Source organism: Anolis sagrei, chromosome X (genome assembly GCF_037176765.1).
Source record: "Anolis sagrei isolate rAnoSag1 chromosome X, rAnoSag1.mat, whole genome shotgun sequence".
In the NCBI taxonomy this organism is placed as follows: Eukaryota; Metazoa; Chordata; class Lepidosauria; order Squamata; family Dactyloidae; genus Anolis; species Anolis sagrei.
In genome coordinates this window covers 100,459,575-100,484,668 of record NC_090034.1, presented here as the reverse complement: position 1 = coordinate 100,484,668, position 25,094 = coordinate 100,459,575, and the positions used below count along the sequence as shown (strand labels likewise).

Sequence of the window (25,094 nt, the reverse complement as noted above, 5' to 3'; positions counted from 1 at the left end):
CGCCTTTCCCAATCTTGAACCAGTCTGTTGTTCCGTGGTCAGTTCTGACTGTTGCTACTTGGTCCTTGTACAGATTCCTCAGGAGAGAGACAAGGTGGCTTGGTATGCCCATCCCACCAAGAACTTGCCACAATTTATTATGATCCACACAGTCAAAGGCTTTAGAATAGTCAATGAAGCAGAAGTAGATGTTTTTCTGAAACTCCCTGCCTTTCTCCATTATCCAGCGGATATTGGCAATCTGGTCTCTCGTTCCTCTGCCTTTTCTAAACCCAGCTTGAACATCTGGCAATTCTCGCTCCATGTATTGCTGGAGTCTTCCTTGCAGGATCTTGAGCATGACCTTACTGGCATGAGAAATAAGGGCCACTGTACGGAAGTTGGAGCAGTCTTTCGCATTTCCCTTTTTTGGTATGGGGATATAAGTTGATTTTTTCCAGTCTGATGGCCATTCTTGTGTTTTCCATATTTGCTGGCAAATGGCATGCATCACCTTGACAGCATCATCTTTTAAGATTTTAAACAGTTCAGCTGGGATCCCGTCGTCTCCTGCTGCCTTGTTGTTAGCAATGCTTCTTAAGGCCCATTCAACCTCACTCCTCAGGATGTCTGGTTCTAATTCATTCACCACACCGTCATAACTATCCTCAATATTATTATCCTTTCTATACAGATCTTCTGTATAGTCTCGCCACCTTCTCTTGATCTCTTCAGCTTCTGTTAAGTCCCTGCCATCTTTGTTTCTTATCATACCAATTTTTGCCTGAAATTTACCTCCAATGTTTCTAATTTTCTGGAAGAGGTCTCTTGTCCTTCCTATTCTGTTGTCTTCTTCCACTTCCATGCATTGCTTATTTAAAAATAGTTCCTTATCTCTTCTGGCTAACCTCTGGAATTGCGCATTTAACTGGGCATATCTCCCCTTACTATCACTGTTTCCTTTTGCTTTCCTCCTTTCTTGGGCTACTTCCAGTGTCTCAGCAGACAACCATTTTGCCTTCTTGGTTTTCTTTTTCTTTGGAACGTACTTTGTTGCCGTCTCCTGAACAATGTTGCGGACTTCTGTCCATAGTTCTTCTGGGACTCTGTTTACTAAATCTAGTCCTTCAAATCTGTTCTTCACTTCCACTGTATATTCGCTAGGAATGTTAGTGAGATCATATCTAACTGGTCTGTGTATTTTCCCTGATCTCTTTAGTTTTATTTTAAATTGAGCAATAAGAAGTTCGTGATCTGAGCTACAGTCAGCCCCAGGTCTTGTTTTCACCGACTGGATGGATGTCCGCCACCTTTGGCTGCAAAGGATGTAGTCAATCTGATTTCAGTGCTGACCATCTGGTGAAGTCCATGTATAAAGCCGTCTTTTAGGTTGTTGGAAGAGAGTGTTTGTTATGCACAGCGAGTTTTCCTGGCAAAATTCTATCAGCCTGCGTCCTGCTTCATTTTGTTCTCCCAGACCATGCTTGCCTGTGATCCCAGTTGTCATTTGACTTCCCACCTTGGCATTCCAGTCTCCTGTAATGAAAATAATGTCTCTTTTTGGTGTATTATCCAGTAGGTCCTGCAGATCCTCATAGAACTGATCTACTTCTGCTTCTTCAGCAGCTGTGGTTGGGGCATATATTTGGATCACTGTAATGTTGAAAGGCTTTCCTTGCACTCGAATTGAGATCATTCTGTCGCTTTTTGGGTTGTATCCAAGCACCGCTTTAGCGAATTTCTTATTAATTATGAAGGCTACTCCATTTCTTCGATGTTCCTCTTGTCCGCAGTAATAGATCTGGTGGTCATCTGATGTGAAGTGGCCCATTCCAGTCCATTTCAGTTCGCTGACCCCCAGAATGTCTATCTTTAGTCTTGACATCTCACCAATAACAACATCCAATTTGCCCTGGCTCATAGATCTTACATTCCAGGTTCCTATGGTGTGTTGATCTTTAGAGCATCGGATTCGTCGTTCACCTCCAGTACCGTCGGCCGCTAGCCTTCCTTTCGGCTTTGAGCTAGCTGCGTCATCACATCTGGGGCTAGTTGAACTTATCCTCTGCTCCTCCCCAGTAGCATTTTGGCCATCTTCCGACCTGGGAGTCCCATCTTCCAATGGCATACCGACATATCTCTGGTTGTACTGGTCCATTTAGTTTTCTTGGCAAGGATACTGGAGTGGTTTGCCATTGCCTTCCCCAGGGATCACGCTTGGTCTGACCTCTCTGCCACGACCGTCCCGTCTTGGGTGGCCCTTCACGGTTTCGCTCATGACATCATTGAGGTGCTCAAGCTCCAGCGCCCCGACAAGGCGGTGATCCTTTGCTGGAGATAGCAGTATATATAACAGTAATATAAAAAGTATTGTAATTATATATGGTGGGGGGGGGGGGGAGAAAGGAAGGAAAGAAAGGGAGGAAGGAAAAGGAGGGAAGGAAAGAAAGGGTGGGAGGAGTAATGGAGAAAAGGAAAGGGAAGAAGGAGGGAGAGGAAGGAGGGAAGGCAGGGAGGCAAAGAATTAAAGGAAGGAGAAGGAAGTAGAGAAAGGAAGGAAGGAAGGAAGGAGGGAAGGAAGGAGGAGTTGGGGTGGATGAGAGAATGAGGAGGGGGAGGGGGAGGAGAAATTGTTCATCCGGATAGCACTGGGAAAGAAAGCTGGATCGGACCAAACTTGGGTTTTATACTCAACATGGCCAAATATGAATTCTGGTGGAAATTGGGGGAAATTGACCTTGGGGGCTGCTTGGATGTCCAGCTCACCTGCAATTAATGAGGAGGTGGAACTGGGCTCTCCCCTTCCTTCCTTCCTTCCTTCCCTCCTTCCTTCCTTCCTTCCTTCCTTCCTTCCTTCCTTCCTTCCTAGCTTCCTTCCTTCCTCAGCACACTCTGCTTCATTAGGGGCAGGGCTTACTGGAACCCCATGATGGCGGCACCCAAGGGGAGAGCTAAAGAGGAAGAAGGGAAGGAGGAATGATAGAAGGGAAGGAGAGAAGGGAGGGAGGCAAGGAAAGAGAGAAGGAAAGAGGGGAAGGATGAGGGAGGAGAGGAGGAAGGGAAGACATGAAGGAAGGAAATGGGGGAAGAGAGAAGGGAGGGAGAGAAGGATGAGGGAGAGAGCAAGAAGGAATAAAAGGAAGGAAGGAAGGGGATGAAAGAGGAAAGAGTGTAGACTACAATTTGCATGGCAGAGCATTAAAATGGAAGTTCCTTTCCTTGGCCTTGCCTTCCTTCCTGCTGGAAAATTGGACCACCTCCTCCTCTTCTTTCTCCTCCGGCATACTGATTTCCAATCCCTACTCCCGAGGCAGGAGGGAGAAGGAGGAAGAAGAGGCCTCTCTGCCTCCAGCTGACTTGGTCAGGCTGGTGAGTGGCTTCCCGCTGCAGAACCTCGAGGAGCCGAGGCTGACTCCAGGCCGTTGCCAGCACAGGCTCCACCACGTGGAGCTGCCCTGTGTGTGTGAGCGCGCGCACTCCCCCTCCCTGTACGCATGCCCAGTGGCATCTTCTCCTTTTTTAGGATTTGTAAGTTTTTTCTTTTGTTATTTATTATTGATGGTCACACCTTGTATGGTGAGGAGTTTTGTTGCCAAATTTGATGGGTATTGGCCCAGTAGTTCTTTTCTTTTTAAGCCACTCATTACGACAGGAACCATTATATATATATGTAGATTGGATGGTTGATATGCCTAACTGAGTTGCATTCAACTCTTTCCAGGAATACTACTACTACTTGGCCAGCAACATGAAATCTTCTGGAGGCGTCTATGTTGACATGGCCAACTATGTGAAGATCTACAATCTCAGGCCCAATAATGTGCTGCCAAAAACCATCTACTTGGACAAGGAACAGACTTTCTTTTTCTCTGTGTACTTGAGCATCCGGACGACCAAACAGAGCAGTAAGATGATGCGGGAGATAATGGCATTGTCCCCCAATAAAATCCCCCCTCCCCACGGCATTTGCCTCACATTCCTAACCTCGCAGTAGCTTAAAGGTTCACTTGACTTTTTTAAAACACCATCCAGAGAAAAGGAACTGGCGCATTTGACCAAGAGCATTTGAAGAATTCTAGGTTTGAAGGATTTTCAAGGTTTCACTCCCTGCATTGCTGGAATTATGGGGACTGAAGCAGAAGTTGATTTGTAGGGACAGTTTCTATATATTAGGGCAGCATTTCTCAATCTGGGGGTGGGGACCACTGGGGGGGTCAGGAGGGGGTGTCAGAGGGGTCGCCAAGGACTATCAGAAAACAAGGTATAGCAATTCTGTTATTGGTGGGGCTCAGAATACTCTTTGATTGTAGGTGAACTATAAATCCCAGCAACTACAACTCCCAAATGTCAAGGTCTATTTCCCCCAAACTCCATCTGTGTTCATCTTTGGGCATATGGAATATTCATGCCAAGTTTGGTCCAGATCCATCACTGTTTGAGTCCACAGTGCTCTCTGGATGTAGGTGAACTACAGCTCCAAAACTCAAGGTCAATGCCCACCAAACCCTTCCAGTATTTTCTGTTGGTCATGGGAGTCCTGTCTGCCAAGTCTGGTTCAATTCCATCATTGGTGGGGTTCAGAATACTCTTTGATTGTAGGTTAACTATAAATCCCAGCAACTACAACTCCCAAATAACAAAAGGATTTCCCCAGGTAGCAACCAGGCAGGCTTTGAAGTTGTACAGTCATTTAATACTAATCAAGGTGGCCAATTGCAACATTCGCACTTGCCTCAAACAGACAAGAGCTCTTTCTCCCACCCTGGACATTCCACAGATATATAAACCCCACTTGCGTAGTTTCCAACAGACCTCACAACCTCTGAGGATGGCTTGCTATAGGTGTGGGTGAACCTCCAGGAGAGAATGCTTCTGGAACATGGCCCCAGACAGCCCAGAAAACTCACAGCAACCCAGTGATTCTGGACATGAAAGCTCTCAACAGCACAAAGTGCACATTTTATTGTTAAAACCAAGGCTTTGACTCCGTTTTGAATATAGCGTCCCAAATTGCTTTCTGCTTTAAATTTATAGATTTTGGTTTTTATGCAGTGAAGGAACTGTTTCTATATAAGTATAAATGCTTCATATGGGTTGAAGTGGAGCAAAGGGCCTTCTTTTTTTGCCTGTAGTGGGGGAAACGGCGGAAGAGAATTCTCTCAACTACATGTGGCTCACCGTACTTTTAGCCCATCCGGAATATATCCATGCTGATCTACAGAGGCACGAACTCATCAGCAGAGGCTCCGTCCTGTATAAGGTCAGATAAATTGAAGTCAGGCTATACGCGTCAGAAATGCACCAATCATCATTCTGGGAAAGCAGTGTATCTCTGAGCATGTACACATTACCATTCTGGAAAACACTTGGTGTGATGATCAACAAATGGATTTTTAACAGACCAATGATGCTGGTTGGGGTGTTCTGGGAGCTTCATTCCTAAAACTAACTTCTCAAAGCTTTGATAATGGAACAGAGGAGATAATGATCTGGTTTTCCCAGTAATAGCCATCTTTGAAATTTGTTTGATTGGTGGATTTTACAGAGGCCAGTAGAACCTATACTGGAAAAAAATTCAGCTGGGGGAAAAGCGATACAAATCCTTTTGACTATCAATTCTGCAGTGAAACCCCGGTGGCGCAGTGGGTTAAACCACTGAGCTGCTGAACTCGCTGACCGAAAGATTGCAGGTTTGAATCCGGGGAGCAGAGTGAGCTCCCTCTGTTAGCCCCAGCTAACAGTGTGTGTGTGTATGAATGAATGTGTGCATGTGTATATGTATATGAGTGTATATGTATGTAGATAGATAGATAGATAGATAGATAGATAGATAGATAGTGTATTTTTAAGTCTGTTCCGCTGGGGTTGTGTGTGTGTTTAGGGGTGATGGACACTTGTTGGACTGTTAGGTGTCTTGTGTCCAAATTTCATGTCAATTCCCCCAGTGGTTTTTGAGTTATGTTAATCCCACAAACAAACATTACATTTTTATTTATATAGATTATTATTATTTGTTATTCCATGGCACTGTCTTTCATAGACTAAAACCCCAAAGGGTTTTATGGCATATGAAAGCCTGGAACATTTTGTTTGGCACAGCCTTTTGTGTGCAAATTCTTGTTTTGTCCATCGTGAAATGTTATGCTAGATTCCATATTACCTTTTTCTGTAGCAGATTTCAGAACTGCCTCCTGGCAGATGGTTTCCTTGGATGTATGAAGTGTTCGCTTGCGCATATGTATTTTACTGTGTTGCTGTTGTGTTTTGGTTTTATCTTATGGAAATATGGTGTTGGGCTTGGCCTCATGTAAGCTGCCCATTGGGGAGATGGTGGTGGGGTATTAAATAAAGTTTACTATAAGTTTACTTCTGCCAACCCAGCAGTTTGAAAACATGCAAATGTGAGTATTTATTTATTTATTTATTTATTTATTACTGCACTTGTAGACCGCCGTTCTCAGCCCTAGGGCGACTCATGGCAGTGTACAACATATAAAACCAGGTACAATTTACAACATAAGCAATCAATAGGTCAGTAGGTACCGCTTTTATGGGAAGGTAATGGCGCTCCATGCAGTCATGCTGGCCACATGACCTTGGAGGTGTCTACGGACAATGCTAGCTCTTCGGCTTAGAAATGGAGATGAGCACCAACCCCCAGAGTCAGACACGGCTGGACTTAATGTCAGGAGAAAACCTTTACCTTTATTGATTCTGAATGCCTGAAGGGTAGCATTCAGGTGAGCCTGCATGGAGAACAGGTTCACGTCTGATGCATTGAAACAGCATTTCATCAAACCTCTCTCTGTTTTGCCTCTACCTTTTCCGTACTATTGAAAACCCACGGGTTTATTTATTTATTTCGTGTCAAAAGCATTGCATAAATAAATAAATACAAAACTTATAAAATAAAGGGAGAACACACAGCTAAATGATTTTGGACCAAAAACAGGCAGCTGTAGCTTTAAACAGTTCTTCCTCTGTACCTGAGGCAGGACATTGTGGGCAAGCATGCAGATGCTGAATTGTCTGTTCTGCTCTACAGTCGCACAAGGTGGAGGGTTCTTCTAGGTCAGCGTTTCTCTACCTGGGGGTTGGAACCCCTGGGGGGATCACAAGAGGGTGTCAGAGGGGTCCCCAAAGACCATCAGAAAACAGTATTTTCTGTTGACCATGCTGGTTCTTTGTGGGAAGTTTGGCCCAATTCTCTCTTTGGTGGTGTTCAGAATTCTCTTTGATTGTAGGGGAACTGTAAATCCCAGAAACTAAAGTTCCCAAATGTCAAGATCTATTTTTCCCAAACTCCACTAGTGTTCCTGTTTGGGCATATTGAGTATTTGTGCCAAGTTTGGTCCAGATTCATCATTGTTTGAGTCCACAGTTTTCTCTGGATGTAGGGGAAACTTCAAAACTCAAGGTCAATTCCCACCAAACCCTTTCAGTATTTTTGTTGTCCATGAGAGTTCTGTGTTCCAATTTTGGTGGTGTTTAGAATGTTCTTTGATTGTAAAATAACTATAAATCCCAGCAACTACAACTCCCAAATGACAAAATCGACCCCCCGCCCCAACCCCACCAGTATTTAAATTTGGGTGTATTGGGTATTTGTGCCAAATTTGATCCAGTGTGTGAAAATACATCCTGCATATCAGATATTTAAATTTCCCATCGTGGTCAACTGTGAATCGCACATATGGTAGTTTCTGCGCCTGAGCAGACAGCTTCGGAACCTTCTAGATAGATTTGGTGGTTGGCCCTGCCCACTCTCCCCTTGCGAGTATAAGTAGTAGGTGGGTGGCGCCACCGCCTCAGTTCTTTTCATCCGCTGCTTATGCAGCAGTTATTCATAACAATTGTAAAATTACAGTTATCAGATAGCAACAAAAATAATGTTATGGTTGGGGGTCAGTGCAACATGAGGAACTGTATTAAGGAGATGCAGCTTTAGGAAGGTTGAGAAACACTGTTCTAGGTCGTGCCATTTTGCCAGGTTGCCTTTTGATCTGTTCAGGGACTTCCAAGTTGCCCATTCTTGGTTTGCCCCTGGAGGAAGACCCTCGTGGGGAGCAATCCAGTTGGAATTGCCTGATTTTGCTGCCCAGAGGGATATTCTTGCTCTTGCTGGGGGATCATTAAGAGGAGTGATGGTTCTCATGAAACTTTTGCTTGATTTAAGTCTACTGGGAGGAGACGGGTAGCCATACAGCAATACCCAAAAGCATTGCTTTACAACCCACAGGTGATAATCACAGACAGCGGCATGTACCCTAGGCAGCAGCTCAGTGGGAAGGAGCTGTTGAAGAGCTCTGTTAACTTAAAGGTAAGAGAACAGTCTTGGTCAGTTCCAAATCTTTTAATTCCGTTGTCATGTTTCTTAGGATAATTCTTAGTCCAGGGCTAAGATGGCCATCAGGTATTATCTGGTGTGCCAGACTAGCTGGTCCTTTGAGATAGGTTTTGTTTGTCCTGCTTTTTCCAGGTTGCACACTCAGGGATGAATTGCTACAGGTACGCGGAGGAAGGACCAGACACACAGGTAATTATGGTTTTGACTTCTTGATGGTGATTCTCACAGTTATATGAAGCATGGTAATGGAGACCAGTTTGAAATTTGAAATTACTGTATACACTCGAGTATAAGCCAAACTGAATATAAGCTGAGACACCTAATTTTACCACCAAAAACTGGGGAAAGTATTGGTTTCAGTATAAGCTGGGGGTGGGAAATGCAGAAGCTTCTGGTTAATTTAAAAATAACAATAGATACCAATAAAATTTCATTAATTGAGGCATAAGTAGGGAAATGTTTTTGAATATTTACTGTATTTCAAAGAAAAACAGTAAACTAGCTCTGTAAGTGGAAAAGTAATGTCAACGAAAACAATATGGTATCAACAATAACATAATAATAATAATAATAATAATAATAATAATAATAATAATAAAAAAAAACTTTATATTTATCTCTTCCTATCTCCCCATAAGGGGCTCAGACCGGCTTCCAACATAGTAACAGGCAAACATTCGATGCCTATATAAACAATGCAGAGATAGATATAGATCTATAATTATATATAGTAATTTCACATATGCATTTCCCCCTGAAACGTTTGCAAATTCCCTCTCTCTATATGTGCTTTTCCCTCCTGCAATATTTGCAAGCCCTATACATCTATGTTTATATCTGTCTAGTCATCTCTCTATTTGTGTGTGTGCATGTCCTATATATATTCATATCTACACATATTTATATATGTTTGTGTGTGCATTTCCCCCCTGTAATATTTGCCAGCCCCATATAACTATATTCATATATATCTATAGAGACATCTCTCTATGTATAGATAATTATATCTATATAGGATTTACAAAGAGTTGCAAACATGTGAGGGGAAAATTCATAAATAAAATTATTTGTATATATACATACATATACACAGATATACAGATATATAGGTACCTCTATATACTTATTGATATCTATATATAAGATTTACAGAGACTTGCAAACATGTGAGAGGAAAATTCATATATAAAATAATGTATACATATAGATGCAGATATGCAGGTAATGGAAATCTCTAGATATCTATATTTTCCTGTCGTGGTCACTGCGAATGCGTACATTTGGTATTCTCTGCGCCTGCGTAGCAGCATTCAGAACCTTCTGAAAGCAAAAAGAATGACAGTTAGCTAGGCCACGTCCCCCCCTTCCCCTGGTATAAATAGCCCGTGGGCGGGGCCAACCATCAGTTCTCTTCATCCACACTGACAATCAGCTGGAGAACCTTCTGCTCTGCGAGCTACAGTTTACTAACGGAAAGCAATCTCTTATGATCTATTGCCTACTATTATGGCGACTAATTCTTTTAAAAAGTGTACTAAATGCCCCAATGTCTTACCTGACAATGATGGGCATGACCTCTGCCTCGCTTGTTTGGGTGAGGCTCACTTATTTCAATCCTGTACAGTCTGCCAATCTTTTACTCCGCAGACAAGGAAAAAACAGGATTTTGAGACTTAAAGCAGCCCTTTATGAACGGGCACTTCTACCATCGAGTGATCCTATTAAAATTGACCCGCCTCAGGCGCAATTGATAGCCCCCAAGAAGAAGGTAAAGAAACCTAAAGACAAAGGGGCCCAAGATGGCCGCTTGGCCGTTAACAGAAAAACGGCCGTTGCTGGGGCAGTGGGCAGTTCGTTAGCTGCCCATCACAATGCTGAGACCCTATCGAGACCGAAGGAGAGGGGGGACATACCCCCTCTATTGGCCAAGAAAAGCGTCAATATAACTCCTAGCCAAAAGGGACGCGAAGGGGAACCGAGGTCAGCAAAACTCACCCCTCCAATGCCGATTCTCCTGCCTAATCAACCCCCACCCTCTGGGGAGATGGGGGCCTCGATCTCAGGAGCAGCTTCGCTCTCAAAATTGCCTCCGACAGCGATTGGGGCTCGAGAAGAGACGCTTGCAGCGGAGGTCTCATTGCCTGCTTTTCAGCCCTCTGCCGCCGAGATTGAGCTGAACGAGGGGGCGGGGCACACAAGCGCAGCCCCACCTACTGCTGCGGCTCCAGCTGAAGTGGCGGAGCGCGCAAAGACTCCTCCTGCTGATATCGAGGCTTATGGAGCAGGGAGGCAGTCGGGCTCGGCTCCTCCCCTAATGACTGAGGCTTTACCTCTCAATCCAATTGAATTAACGCCAGTAAGGGCTGCAGCGTCTGTAGAAAGGCCTTCGCCAAGACGCACATCGAGGAGAGGGAGCAAGCGCCCGAGATGCTCCAGGTCTCCTTCTAGGCGCAGTTCTCGATCTCACCGCCGCCGACATCGGGTGGCTTCAAGGCGGGGGGCCATGGGCATTCCCCCTCTGCTTCATCGTCATCATCGTCAAAATCATCTTCATCATCCTCACGCTCCCCCTCCCCTCAAGGGAGGTCAAGGCAGCATAAGCGCCATAGGCGTAGTTTTTATCATTATCCACCTTATTGGGGCCACCCTCCAATGGGTTACTATCCTCATCCAGGCTGCTGTCAGGAGGGGCATTTAAACCAAGAGATGCCCTTGCAAACTCCTGACTCTATTACACAAAGACAGAGATATCCGCATCATAGAAGAGTGGGGAACCCAGGATTGGATGTACATCCTGCTGATGTTCAAGACCCCTCCACATCAGCCATTTCAAGTGTAAGACCCCATTGTGTGTCTCAAGAGATACAAGAAACACAGAGCCAAGCTGCATCTTCTTCATCTCCTGTAGGGATGGATCCATCAAGACATTCTATTAACGTTCCTATGGCTGGAATGGCCACTTTGAGGCCAACAAGTGAGCCACTAGCGTCCATCAATGATGCACATGATGAACCAGTTTCTACTCATGCGCAAGGTGATGCAACCCCTCAAGGTCCTGATGCTGCTTCTCAAATTGAGGGAGTTGAACATTTAACCAGACACATGGACAGTTCATCTGAGGAGTCTGATGTACCTGATTATCTTTGTCAGGGAGACAATGATAACACTTCTCTAATGCAAACTGCCGAGATTAATAAATTTAATGTACTGATAGGTAGAATGATTAAAGCTTTAGATCTTCCCGCTCCAAAAGCACCAGAACATGTAGACGATCCCATGTTCCCTTCTGATGAACAGATAACATCACCTGCTACTATCTTACCTGTATTGCCCTACTTGCTGAAGTTGGCACGTGTAGTAGATACATCTCCCATGTCAGTCCCTGCAATTCCAAGGAGGCTGGATGTGCTTTACAAGATTGATATCTCTTCTAATAAGTGGGTGGTTACTCCCCCCAGGCCCAATACTGTTGTAGCAGAAGTAGCAAAGACAAAGAGACCAAAAAATACACTTACCACACCCCCAGATAGGGAGGGAAAAAAGATAGACACCATGGGTAAAAAGGCACACCTGTCAGCTGGCCTCCTTACACGGATGGCTCACTACGCAACCTATCTTAGTGGGTACCAAAGCTTTTTGTGGGCAAAAATACTTCCTTACTTTGAGTTTCTCCCATTAGACAAGCAACGCTTCCCGAGAGCGTTACAGGCGGAAGTTATTGTGTTGTCCAGGATTCAAAAGGATTTTGCCAAGCATCTTGCAGAGATGGCTGGTAATTTGTATTCCACGGCTACGTCAATAAGACGTCATGCTTGGTTGCGTTCTGCTAATTTATCTGAGGAAGGAAGGGCTCTGGCGGAAGACCTTCCCTTCCATGAGGAAGGACTCTTTAATCCAAAGACCGATGTTAGGATTAAGGAAAAACAGGATGTGAGACAAGCAGCAAACAAATTTGGCTACACGTGGCAGCCATACTCTCAACAGAGACAGCGCTGGCATCCTTATAATTCCAACTTCCGGAGGAATTCTGGGAATTCTTTCTCTGGATCAAATAGAGGTCGTAATTTCTCCACCAATAGATTCCAATCGGGAAGAAGGAATTCCTATTTTTCCAGAGGGAGATCCCAGACCTGGACTAACAAAGGGAAGCCACAGGGAAATCCAAAAAAGCATCTTTGACGTTCTTACTATTGACACATTAACCATTGGGTCTGAGGCCATCAAGGCAATAGATGTTGCTACTGTTGTTAATTCCACTAGTTATGTTGACACTACTCCACAGCTATGTATGTTTGGTGACAGATTGTCGTCTTTTTGACATGTGGACGGGGATTACCACTGATAAGTGGGTCCTATCTATTGTTGCCCACGGTTACGTTATTGAGTTTCTAGACCTTCCCAGGGTTGGACATGTTCGAAGTACCCCTTTCTCCCAACCGTTATGGGAAGAGATTCAAATGTTACTACAGAAGGGAGCTATTTCCCCCCTTAATTCGGTTGATGTTTTGTATTGTTTTTTCTCGCGTTATTTTCTGATTAAGAACGTACTGGTGGATTGAGACCTATTTTAGACCTAAGGTTACTAAATAAACATGTTCGACCAAGGAAGTTTCGCATGGTCACTCTCAATACTATATTGCCCTTATTATTTAAGGGAGCTTGGTTTGCCACTATTGATTTAAAAGATGCCTATTTTCACTTATCTATTGCTAAACACCATTGTAGGTATCTTTCCTTTATGGTGGGGAATAGCCCATTTTGTTTCAATGTTTTACCTTTTGGTTTATCTGCTGCCCCAAGGGTATTCACTAAGTGTATGTCTGTTGTGGCGGCATACCTACACACGAGGGGAATTTCGGTCTACCCCTATATCGATGATTGGTTAGTGGTGGCTGAATCACGTGTCCTACTTCAGTCACAACTTTCTATTATTTTGTCTCTTATACAGTCGCTAGAACTCGTGATCAACATGGAAAAATTGACACTGGTCCCAACTCAACAAATCCAATTTATAGGCGCTCTTTTGGATTCCACAATCAAAAGGGCCTATCTTCCAGAGGACCGATTTGTCAACCTGCAGGCCATGGTCCAACAAGCTGTCCATGCTCCATGCCTTACAGCCAAGCAGGTCCAGAAACTTTTGGGACATATGGCTTCTGCAACTGCGGTCATATCGTATGCCAGATTGCATATGCGCCCGCTACAATCATGGTTCATATCGGCATAAAACCCACTAATAGACAGTCAAGACACTCACCTTTCCATCCCCGAGTCTGTCCTCCAGTCACTTCTGTGTTGGGAAGACAGAGGGTGGGTGTGCAGGGGGCACCCTTTTTATGCTCCCAAGCCAACCTGTGTAGTTACAATAGATTCTTCCCTCTCGGGGTGGGGTGCTCATACTCAAGGTCTCACCGCTCACGGAGAGTGGACAGAAGAAGAAAAAACATCACACATAAATCTTCTCGAATTACTGGCTGTAGACAGAGCACTGAAATCCTTTGAGGGGATCGTAAGGGGTCAGATCATCCAAATCCTCACAGACAACACCACAGTCATGTTTTACTTAAACAAACAGGGCGGCACTCACTCACTCCCCCTGTTGAATCTCACTCTCCAGATCTGGGATTGGTGTCTGGAGAGAAATATACACTTGTTAGCAACACATGTTCCGGGGGAGGAGAACACGCTAGCGGATTCACTCAGCAGGAATCCGCTTGCGAATCACGAGTGGTCCCTCAACCAAGAGGAGGTGAACAGGCTCTTCAGAGCGTGGGGTTGTCCGGAGGTGGACCTCTTTGCGTCCAAGGCCAATGCCAAGTGCGCTCTGTTTTGCGCGCACCGACACATCTCCCAACAGGAGGGATGTTTGGGGGACGCGTTCCTGCAGGGGTGGTCAGGTCACCCACTGTATGCTTTCCCTTGCTATTGAGAGTTGTAGCAAAGATTCAGAGGGAGAACGCGAGGTGCATCTTGGTAACCCCTTGGTGGCCAAGACAGTCCTGGTTCTCCCCTCTGCTTCGAATGTCCCAGAGAATTTTCTTCAAGTTCCCCTACAGGGTAGATCTGCTGACGTCACAGGGCGGTCGGGTATTTTACCCGGAGGTAGAGAAACTGAGGTTAACGGCATGGAGAATTCGGCCGAACCACTAATTCCAATATCTGCACTGTCTAGTAACATTCAGACCATTATAGAGGCGGCCCACAAGCCAGCAACAAAGAGATCTTATGTGTACAAGTGGTCTAAGTTTTGTGCATTTGCAAACGCAAAGGGGGAAAGTCCTTCCACGGCCCCAATTTCAGTTGTACTGGATTTCCTAGTGTCTCTGGCAGATGCGGGGTTATCTCACGCATCGCTAAAATGCTATCTAGCAGCGGTCTCGTGGTTCCGTAGAAAGGAAGGTCTCCCTTCGTGTTTTTGCGCATCCCCTAGTGAGGGTTTTCCTCAGAGGAATGGCGAACACTAGGCCAGCAGTAGCCTCAGTAGCTCCGGCATGGAGCCTAGAGCTAGTGCTATCGTTTCTAACCAAACCACCGCTCGAACCCATGGCTTCTACACACATCTCTTACCTCTCATGGAAAACATCATTCTTGGTGGCCATAACATCAGCAAGGCGTGCAAGCGAACTGTGCGCACTAAGGGTAGACCCCCCTTATTTGAGGATACATAAGGATAAGGTTGTGCTTAGAACAGATGTTGCCTTTTTGCCCAAGGTCTCTTCTTTTTTCCACATGTCCCAAGAGATAATACTCCCAGCTTTTTTTCAAAATCCCTCTTCACCTATTGAACGTACCTTGCACCTGTTGGATGTCCGTAGAGCCATAGCTTACTACGTTGACAGAACAGCATCTCTGAGAAAGACGCCACGTTTCTTTATTAAATATCGCAAGGATATGGAGGGTTTGCCTTTGTCGTCTCAGAGATTCTCCTCATGGATTGTTTCAACCATTAAATTATGCTACCACTTGGCTGGCAAGGACTTACCATTGCAGGTCAAAGGCCATTCTACCAGAGCCATGTCGACTACTGCTGCCTTCATGAGAGGAGTACCGCTAGATGTCATCTGCCGTGCTGCCATCTGGACGAATCCGCTGTTGTTCGTCTCACACTATAAGCTGGATATTGCCTCTAAGAAGGATGCTGAGTTCGGCAGGGCGGCGCTGTTTTCGGCGGTGGCATGACTCCCACCAACCACGGTCAGTAGCTCGCTAATCTACCAAATGTACGATTCGCAGTGACTATGACAGGAAATTGTAAGTTGCTTACCTGTAACTGTTGCTTCCTTAGTAGTCACCTGCGGATGCGTACATACCCACCCTCCTCCCCTCAGGTGTCATGCCGCGCCTTCCAGCTGCTTTGTGGCGGAAGAGAACTGACGGTTGGCCCTGCCCACGGGCTATTTATACCAGGGGAAGGGGGGCATGGCCTAGCTAACTGTCATTCTTTTTGCTTTCAGAAGGTTCCGAATGCTGCTACGCAGGCGCAGAGAGAACCAAATGTACGCATTCGCAGGTGACTACTAAGAAAACGACAGTTACAGGTAAGCAACGTATAAGTATATAGGATTTGCAAAGACCTGCAAACATATGAGGAGAAATTCCTATATAAAATTAATGTATATAGATAGAGGTTTACAGCCTGTGTTAGATGGGGTTACACTCCCCTTGAAGACACAGGTTCGCAGTTTGGGAATGATCCTGGACTCATCGCTGAGCCTGGAACCCCAAGTCTCAGCGGTAGCCAGGAGAGCTTTTGCACAATTAAAACTTGTGTGCCAGCTGCACCCATTCCTTGAGAAGTCTGACTTGGCCACGGTGGTCCATGCTCTTGTTACATCCCGAATAGACTACTGCAATGCACTCTACGTGGGGCTGCCTTTGAAGGTTGCCTGGAAGCTTCAACTAGTCCAACGGTTGGCAGCCAGGTTGCTCACCAGAGCGATGTACAGCGAACATACAACTCCTTTGTTATGCCAACTCCACTGGCTGCCGATCAGCTTCTGAGCACCATTCAAAGTGCTGGTTTTAACTTTTAAAGCCCAAAACGGTTCTGGCCCAGACTACCTGTCCTATATCTCCTGCCACGAACCATCACGAAGTTTAAGATCTTCGTGAAGTTTAAGATCTTCGTGATTGAGGCCCCGCTCTCAATCCTACCACTATCGCAAACATGGTTGATGGGGACGAGAGACAGGGCCTTCACAGCAGTGCCCCCCCCCCCCCCGTGCCTATGGAATGCCCTCTCTAGAGATATCAGATTGGCCTCCTCCCTCTTGTCTTTTAGAAGGAAAATCAAGACCTGGTTATGGGGCCAAGTGTTTGATCAGTGAGCAACAAGTGGAAGAAGATGACACAACTTACGGCAATGAATTGACCCGGACTGGTTTTTGGATTTCAACTTTAATGGCTGTGTCTTAATTAATTGTTGTTTTAATTTTTAATATTTTGATTGTACTGTGATTGTTTTTATGATGCTAGCATCGTATGATGCTTTTGTTAGGCTGGCCTGAGTCCCTCTTTGGGGGAAGAAGGGCGGGGTATAAATATATGGAAATAAATAAATAAAATAGGTAGATAGATAGATAGATAGATAGAGATATATAGGTACATAGCAATTGCAAAGGCTTGCGTGGGGAAATGCCTATATATCTGTAGGAGATATTAACAAATATTTCAGGGGAAAATGCTTAATGGATATTCCTGACTTGCAAGCGCTTCTCTCCTTTCCCTTTACAAAACATTCCAGCCTGGGAAGAGAAGCAGTGCAGAAGCAAAAGCAGAAGCAGAAAAGAATACACACTGTTTAGGGAGGGGAAGCTGAGAAAGAAATATATAAGGCAAGCAATGGCCTCCAGGCTCCGCTGCCCGGCTTCACCCCATTCTAAGACGAGAGAGGCTTTTTCAGCCCATAAAAAGATCTGAAAATATTGGCTTATCTTTGAATATGTACAATAAGTGAGACAGGCTTGAAATTTGAAATTACTAACTGTAAAGCAAAAGGCTTTTTACCTTTACTCTCTACCTACCTTGCAGGGCAGTGATACAATTGGCATTAATATTGGATGTCCTCCAGGCAAAAGGCTGGCTTTTGACATCACTTACACCAAGAATTACACTACCGAGAAGAACAAGCGCTACTTCGACTGTGTGAAACCGGACCCCGAGATGCCCTGCTTCTACTTCAGTGATGGTAAGGACAGCGGGAGGAATACCTGGGCGCATTGGTTTTCTGCCATGAAGTGAGCTGGGAAGTCAGATGAGTGGAACGGACATTCTCTGGGGCATTCTGTGTCCAAGAAGGATCTGTTTGTTATGGCAGAAAAGATGCATAAATCGAGTGGTTCCTCAACTAGGACCAGTAAAAATTGATGTTTGGTTCTGGTCACTAAGACAGTGTCAAGAGGGGTTGTTCAGTTCAGCCCGTTCCACCTGGGACCATTCCAAGCATTCAGCATATTTGACACACTTTCTTCTTTCTTTTCTTTCTTGGCAGTGTTTTACCCTTTCTTCTTGATCCAAGACATGGTGACAGGGCACTCGGGGCGTTTCAATGGAAGGTAAGACCCAAGCACCCTAAAAAAAAAAAGAGCTGAAAAACCTGGCTTATACTCGAGTATAAACGGTACTTTTAAAATGTCCTGGTTTCTCTCACCTCTTCACAGTTTCTCCCTTAACTTCAGTTGCTTCAGATTGAGTTCAAAATGCAAAAGTTAGCAGGAGGAGAGGAAGGGGCAGAATTATTATCATTATGATTATGATTATTATGTCTTTTTGCATCTCGCTTTTTCTCTCCACAAAAGACACTGCTGTCTTTCCCAGTAAGTACTGAGGTTTGAAATTGAAGGCTTTGCAATAGTTAAGGCTTTTGCTTGCAAACTCGCCTTCTTTTTCTTCCCCTGCTTTTTTTTAACTGGCAGCTACATCTTCACCATCATTGGTGGGGGAGCTTTTTCTGAAGATAACATCCGATACTTCACCCCAGAGGAAATTTTGCAATACAACACTGTGACTGGCAGGTATGTACAATATGCAGTAGCCCATTGGGGGGAAATGCCATAATAAACTTGCTAATTTCTAAAGTATCACACAATGCATAGTTGCTTTTAATAACACTATGTAACACGAATTTTGTTCCTGAGTTATAAATGTCATTTCCTAATTGGTTCTATCAAAAAACATAGAAAAGTGTATTAAGCTACAGAAAGCTTTGGGGTTTTTTTGGGAGGAACATCCTGCAGCACATTTTGCTATAGCTTTTCAATGAATACTTCCTTAAGTCTCAACCAATTCAACATAGTTTGTGGCAGCCACAATAACGAAGTTTCTGAAGCAGAACAAGTACCCTATGTACTTGAGTGTAAGCCGAGTTTTTCAGCCCCTCTTTTGGCTGAAAATGCCCCCTCCGGCTTATACTAGAGTCAGAGTTATTTATTATTTTACTTTGTTGTTATTATTATTACATTTATTATTTTACTCTATTATTATTATTATTATTATTATTATTACATTTACATTATTTTACTCTATTATTATTATTACATTTATTATTTTACTCTGTTATTATTACATGTATTATTTTACTCAATTATTGTTATTATTATATTTATGTTATTGTATTCTATTATTATTTTATTACATTTCCATTATTTTACTCTATTATTATTACATTTATTATTTTATTACATGATTATTACATTTATTATTTTATTACATGATTATTACATTTATTATTTTACTCTATTATTTTATTACATGTATTATTTTACTCTACTTTTGTTATTACATTTATTACTTTACTTTATTATTATTACATGTATTATTTTACTCTATTATTGTTATTACTACATTTATATTATTGTATTCTATTATTATTTTATTACATTTCCATTATTTTACTGTATTATTCTTATTACATTTATTATTTTATTACATTATTATAACATTTATTATTTTATTCTACTATAACTATCATTATTACATTTCTATTATTTTACTTTATTATTACTGTTATTATTACATTTCCATTATTGTACTCTATTTTTATTACATTTATTATTTTACTTTATTATTATTGGAAGGCTACGTAAGCACGTTTATATTGAAGAAGGTTAGAATAATGGTTGAATCAGAGTTGGACAGTCTTATCTTAAATTACAGTTTTATGTAAATATTCAAAAACAACCTACTGATGCCTCAATTAATGTCATTTTATTGGTATCTATTTTTATTTTGAAATGTATCAATTGTTGCTGCATTTCTACTCTCGGCTTATACTCGAGTCAATAAGTTTTCCCAGATTTTTGTGGTAAAATTAGGTGTCTTGACTTATATTTGGTTCAGATTATACTCGAGTATATACAGTACTTTCAAAGTAAGGACCGCACAATTAAACAGAAAATAACACTTCCAAACCAGGAACAAAATTGCTTTTCAAATTTTGTTACACAGTGTAACAGTTCAACAATTAGCCTGTATTGACTTGTTTGTGGAGCCCTTGATTTGAGGATGTACAGCCCCTCAGAAATTAGACTACAGCTCCCATCATCCTGATTGGAGTTGCTGTTGATCCAGTCAAGCAATATTGGGAGGGCCATATGTGTCCCAACTGCTCTCAGCTCTTGCTGATTTCCCTTTCTCTTCCCAGGGAAACATCAAGTCTTATCTGGTTTAGGGCTGATGGTGAAGATAACATGACCAGTGCTGAAGGTTTCCATGTCCTCTCTCAAGCCAGCTCTGGGATACTGTAAGCTTCACGGTATAGAGTACATTCATTCTGCCCTAGGTCTCTGATCTTCCTCTGAAATCAATGAGGCAGTGATAGGTGCGTTGGTTATGAAACTTCCTTCGAGTCCAATTTTTCCCTTCCCTGATTGTTCCGCCCTCTCTCCTACAATCCCTCATCCCAAAGCTCTATTGCACTCAACTCAGGCACGTGACACAAACTCCTTGCATGATCTGTCATAAGACCCTCTTCTCTCGCTCTCTCTCTCTCTCATAGGTGGGTCTGCCAGCAGAACTCTCCCTGTTACGACATTCTTCCCACTAATGCCTTTACTCCAGATTACTTTTTTGTGCTGAAGGTATCAAACAGGTAACTACACCTTGGGGTTTTATTCAATTTATAACTTGCTATACTTACAAGTGGGCTGTGATTGTGCAGCGGGTTAAACCGCTGAGTTACAGAACTAGCGATCCCTCGTTGGCCGAGTAGGATAGTCTTCCAGGATCAGTATTCTTGTGGGTCCGTAGGTGGCTGTGGAGCCCTATTCTTGATCTGCATCTTCTCCCGCAGTGAGGGCATTGGTTTCCAGGTGGAAGATGGTCTCGCTCGAGGTTGGCTTGACGCACCTTCCTCTTGGCATGTTTCTCTCTTTCACTCTCCATTCGTGCCTCTTCAAACTCTGCAGCACTGCTGGTCACAGCTGACCTCCAGCTGGAGCGCTCACGGGCCATGTCTTCCCAGTTCTCAGTGTCTATGCCAGAGTATTTAAGGTTGGCTTTGGGCCCTGTCTTTAAATCTCTTTTCCTGCCCACCAACATTCCGTTTTCTGTTCTTGAGTTTGGAGTAGAGCAGTGGTTCTCAACCTGGGGTCCCCAGATGTTTTTGGCCTACAATTCCCAGAAATCCCAGCCAGTTAATCAGCTGTTAGGATTTCTGGGAATTGAAGGCCAAAAACATCTGGGGACCCCAGGTTGAGAACCACTGGAGTAGAGCAACTGCTTTGGGAGACAGTGGTTAGGCATCCGGACAACATGGCCGGTCCAGCGGAGTTGATGGCGGAGGACCATCGCTTCAATGCTGGTGGCCTTTGCTTCTTCCAGCACGCTGACATTTGTCCACCTGTCTTCCCAAGAGATTTGCAGGATTTTCCGGAGGCAGCGCTGGTGGAATCGTTCCAGGAGTTGCATATGACGTTTGTAGACAGTCCATGTTTTGCAGGCATATAGCAGGGTTGGGAGGACAATAACTTTATAAACAAGCACCTTGGTCTCCCTATGGATGTCCCGGTCCTCAAACACTCTCTAGTTGACTGGAAGGAGCACCTTGGTTGAGAGTGACTAATTAAGAAATAAAGTGAAGTGAAGTGAAGGTTGGTGGTTCAGATTCTCAGGACGGGATGAGCTCCCGCTGTTAGCCCCAGCTTCTGCCAACCTAGCAGATCAAAAACACACAAATGTGAGTAGGTCAATAGCTATAACTTCAGTGGAAAGGTAAAGGCACTCCATGCAGTCATGCTGGCCACATGACTCTGGAGGTGTCTATGGACAACGCCAGCTCTTCGGCTTAGAAATTTATTTATTTACTATATTTGTATACCGTCCTTCTCAGCCCACAGGTGACTCAGGACGGTTTAGAAATGGAGATGAGCACCACCTCCCAGAGTTGGAGATGACTAGACTTAATGTCAATGGAAAACTTTTACTTTTATACTTGTAGGCCGCCCTTTGGAGGTAACAGCTCTTAAATCCTTTTGCAATTGTTATGTTTAATCGGGTCACAATTAAACAGTTAAATGACGTGGGAGCAATAAATCAGTTGAAGTACATTTGGCTAAAGTCTGTGTTGCCTGGCTAGAGCACAATTAGCTAAGCACTGAGTGCTATCCATGGTGCTGAAACCAGCATGCCTGGCTAGAGCACAATTAGTTAAGCACTGAGTGCTATTCATGGTGCTGAAACCAGCATGAAGGATATCTGCTTTTCAGAGCATTCTTTTTTTAATTAATATATATTTTAAATATTTCCATCTCCCCCCCCCCCCCCCCACACACACACACACACAAAAAGGGTGGGAGTAAAAATGGGAAGGTGGGGCAGTGGAGTTTTTGTTAGTATATTAAATCTTTAAAGGTAAAGGTAAAAGTTTCCCCTTGACGTTAAGTCATCTGTGTATCTAAATCCTGGATGGGGACTTCAAACCAGTGTAAGATGCAATGCCTCCTGTGGCATATTGCCTACAATTCCAAACCTCTGACTTGATACCCGCAGCACTGACCACTTCATCACATTTACCAAATTCCACTGAGTGCTACACTTATAATCCGGGAAGCCACATTCCTTATCACATTAGTTTGGCTTCAAGTGTAGGATAGAGCATTCTTTGTGTATTTTATGTGTGGGCACCAGCATTCTTTTCAAACATTTCAAGAGCTGGTAGGGAAGTGGATTTTTAAAAATGATCTGGATGATTGGCCATTTCTGTAATATGATGGCATTTGCTGCTCCCAGGTTTGAAATGAAATTGTGGGAGGGGAAATTATGATATCCAAAAGTACCCTTGTTAGGGAAAGCATTACCTTTTGCTCACTGAGTTTTTACTTTGCCAGAACAATTTCTTTTTAAAAAACAGCCTTTCCGGGTTCTTTCCTACCCTTCCCTTCCTTCCGTGATATGTCTCCGCCTTGTATTGCATGGGAAAGCTGGGAGAGAAGGATTGTTGTTGTTGTTGTTGTTGTTGTTGTTGTTGTTCTTATGCCATGTCTCCATGCTGTGCAGTCCTGGGAGTCAGTTTTCCAAAGTGCATACCCTTCTCTTGGTGCATTTACAGCATGGAATGAATGCCCTTTCATCCCTCTTTAAATGCCATGGCTCCATGCGATGGAGTCCTCCTGGGAGTTATAGTTTCCCAAGGCCCATACCCTTCTCTTGGTGCATCTACACTGTGAAATGAATGCAGGTGGACCTTATTTTAGATGCCATGTCTCCATGAGATAGTCTTGAGAATTGCAGTTTCCGAAGGTTCATGAACCCCCTCTCTCCATGCGATGTAGTCCTCCTGGGAGTTATAGTTTCCCAAGGTCCATACCCTTCTCTTGGTGCATCTACCCTGTGGAATGAATGCAGGTGGACCTTACTTTAAATGCCATGTCTCCATGAGATAGTCTTGGGAATTGCAGTTTCCGAAGGTTCATGAACCCTCTCTCCATGCGATGTAGTTCTCCTGGGAATTATAGTTTCCCAAGGCCCATACCCTTCTCTTGGTGCATCTACACTGTGGAATGAATGCAGGTGGACCTTACTTTAAATGCCATGTCTCCATGAGATAGGCTTGGGAATTGCAGTTTCCGAAGGTTCATGAACCCTCTCTCTATGCGATGTAGTTCTCCTGGGAGTTATAGTTTCCCAAGGCCCATACCCTTCTCTTGGTGCATCTACCCTGTGGAATGAATGCAGGCGGACCTTACTTTAAATGCCATGTCTCCATGAGATAGGCTTGGGAATTGCAGTTTCCGAAGGTTCATGAACCCTCTCTCCATGCAATGTAGTCCTCCTGGGAGTTATAGTTTCCCAAGGCCCATACCCTTCTCTTGGTACATCTACACTGTGGAATGAATGCAGGCGGGCCTTACTTTAAATGCCATGTCTCCATGAGATAGTCTTGGGAATTGCAGTTCTCCCTTCCTCCCTTCCTGCTTCCAGAATTGAAGACATGTAATCTTGCATTTGTTAGGAAGCTGGGATTTCAAATGAGAGGAGGTTTCTTTTCAACAAATAATGCAAGGGGAGTGATGGTGGGCGGGGCCAAATCTCTATAATGTGAAAACAAATAAACTCACAGAATGCGGAGTACTACTGAGTTGCATGGATACATTTAACAGTGTGATGATGGTAGGGAAATTATCCATTTCATTGAGAAAGGGATCTCTACTCAGCTCTACTTAGCCAACCGTTTCATTGCTTCAATGTGATGCAAGTGGTCAGAATGGGATCAAGATCCAGCCATCATATTGTGAGAGAAGAAAGAAAGAGAAAGTGGAAGACTTGACCCCAAACTCCTCTTTCCCAGCAGCCAACCTCCTTCTCTCCTTTTTGCTTCTGCAGGGGAGTGGACCAAACCACCTACTGCGACTACGCCTTGGAGTTCATCGTCCACATCCACGGCCTGCCCCTTAGCCGTACGAGGTCCGTCTTTCTCTTGCAGGTAACTATAGCTGGGCCTACGTGCTCCTTGGCATTTCTTCTCTAGAGTTTGGTATGCTTGGCATGGCTCCACCAGTAGCAGTTTATTCTTTCTAGACTCTAGAGATTCCTCGATCTGTAGGAGCAGGGATTTAAGATTTGTATACCTTACCTTCTGCTTTGTGGTGTTAACATGCTTTTGAGACAACTCTGTCCTTTGGAATTGCAGGAGTTAGCTGGCTTGGAAGTCTAGCATGAAGCTTCAGAGCTGCTTTTTGGCCACTCTCTGTTTTGAGTTTCAGTGCTGCTGTCCTTTTATGTTTAATTGTGTTTTTATCTGGATTGTTGTATTTTACGATGCTCTTATTTTAGTCGATTGTGTTGTTTTTTGGCCGCTCTCTGTTTTGAGTTTCAATGCTGCTGTCCTCTTATGTTTAATTGTGTTTTTATCTGGATTGTTGTATTTTACGATGCTCTTATTTTAGTCGATTGTGTTGCTTTTATGTCTGTTGAACTTTCTGTCCCATATGTAAATTGTCTCGAGTCCCTTTGGGGAAAGGGTGGCGGGAAATAAGAATAAAGTTGTTGTTGTTGTTGTTGTTATTTGAAACACAACAAGATGAGTCCTCAGCAGACACTCTGCTGGTTGTTGAATTGGATGACATGTCGGACAGTTCCCAAGGGTCTAGGACTGTGTGATGTATCAGCGAATAATGCGTGCAGATCCCAGTAAGGTGGCCTTTTGCAGCTGGCAGATGGTAATTTTGTCAGTGCCGATTGTGTTTAAGTGCAGGCCAAGGTCTTTAGGTACTGCACCTAGTGTGCCGATCACCACTGGGACCACCTTAACTGGCTTGTGCCAGAGTCTTTG

At 43.8% G+C, this 25,094-nt stretch overlaps 1 protein-coding gene across 1 annotated transcript in view; it reads left to right on the top strand.

Annotated features, from left to right (window-relative positions):
- LOC137097939 (cation channel sperm-associated auxiliary subunit gamma-like) overlaps positions 1-25,094 on the top strand; it is a 64,045-nt gene that overhangs the window by 33,085 nt on the left and 5,866 nt on the right. The window contains exons 18-27 of the mRNA XM_067473408.1: positions 3,701-3,884; positions 5,112-5,239; positions 8,219-8,299; positions 8,459-8,515; positions 17,357-17,513; positions 17,817-17,880; positions 18,241-18,339; positions 19,968-20,066; positions 20,322-20,414; positions 24,146-24,245. Of these exons, the coding sequence (XP_067329509.1) occupies positions 3,701-3,884; positions 5,112-5,239; positions 8,219-8,299; positions 8,459-8,515; positions 17,357-17,513; positions 17,817-17,880; positions 18,241-18,339; positions 19,968-20,066; positions 20,322-20,414; positions 24,146-24,245 (1,062 nt within the window). The remainder of the gene's footprint in view (positions 1-3,700; positions 3,885-5,111; positions 5,240-8,218; positions 8,300-8,458; positions 8,516-17,356; positions 17,514-17,816; positions 17,881-18,240; positions 18,340-19,967; positions 20,067-20,321; positions 20,415-24,145; positions 24,246-25,094) is intronic.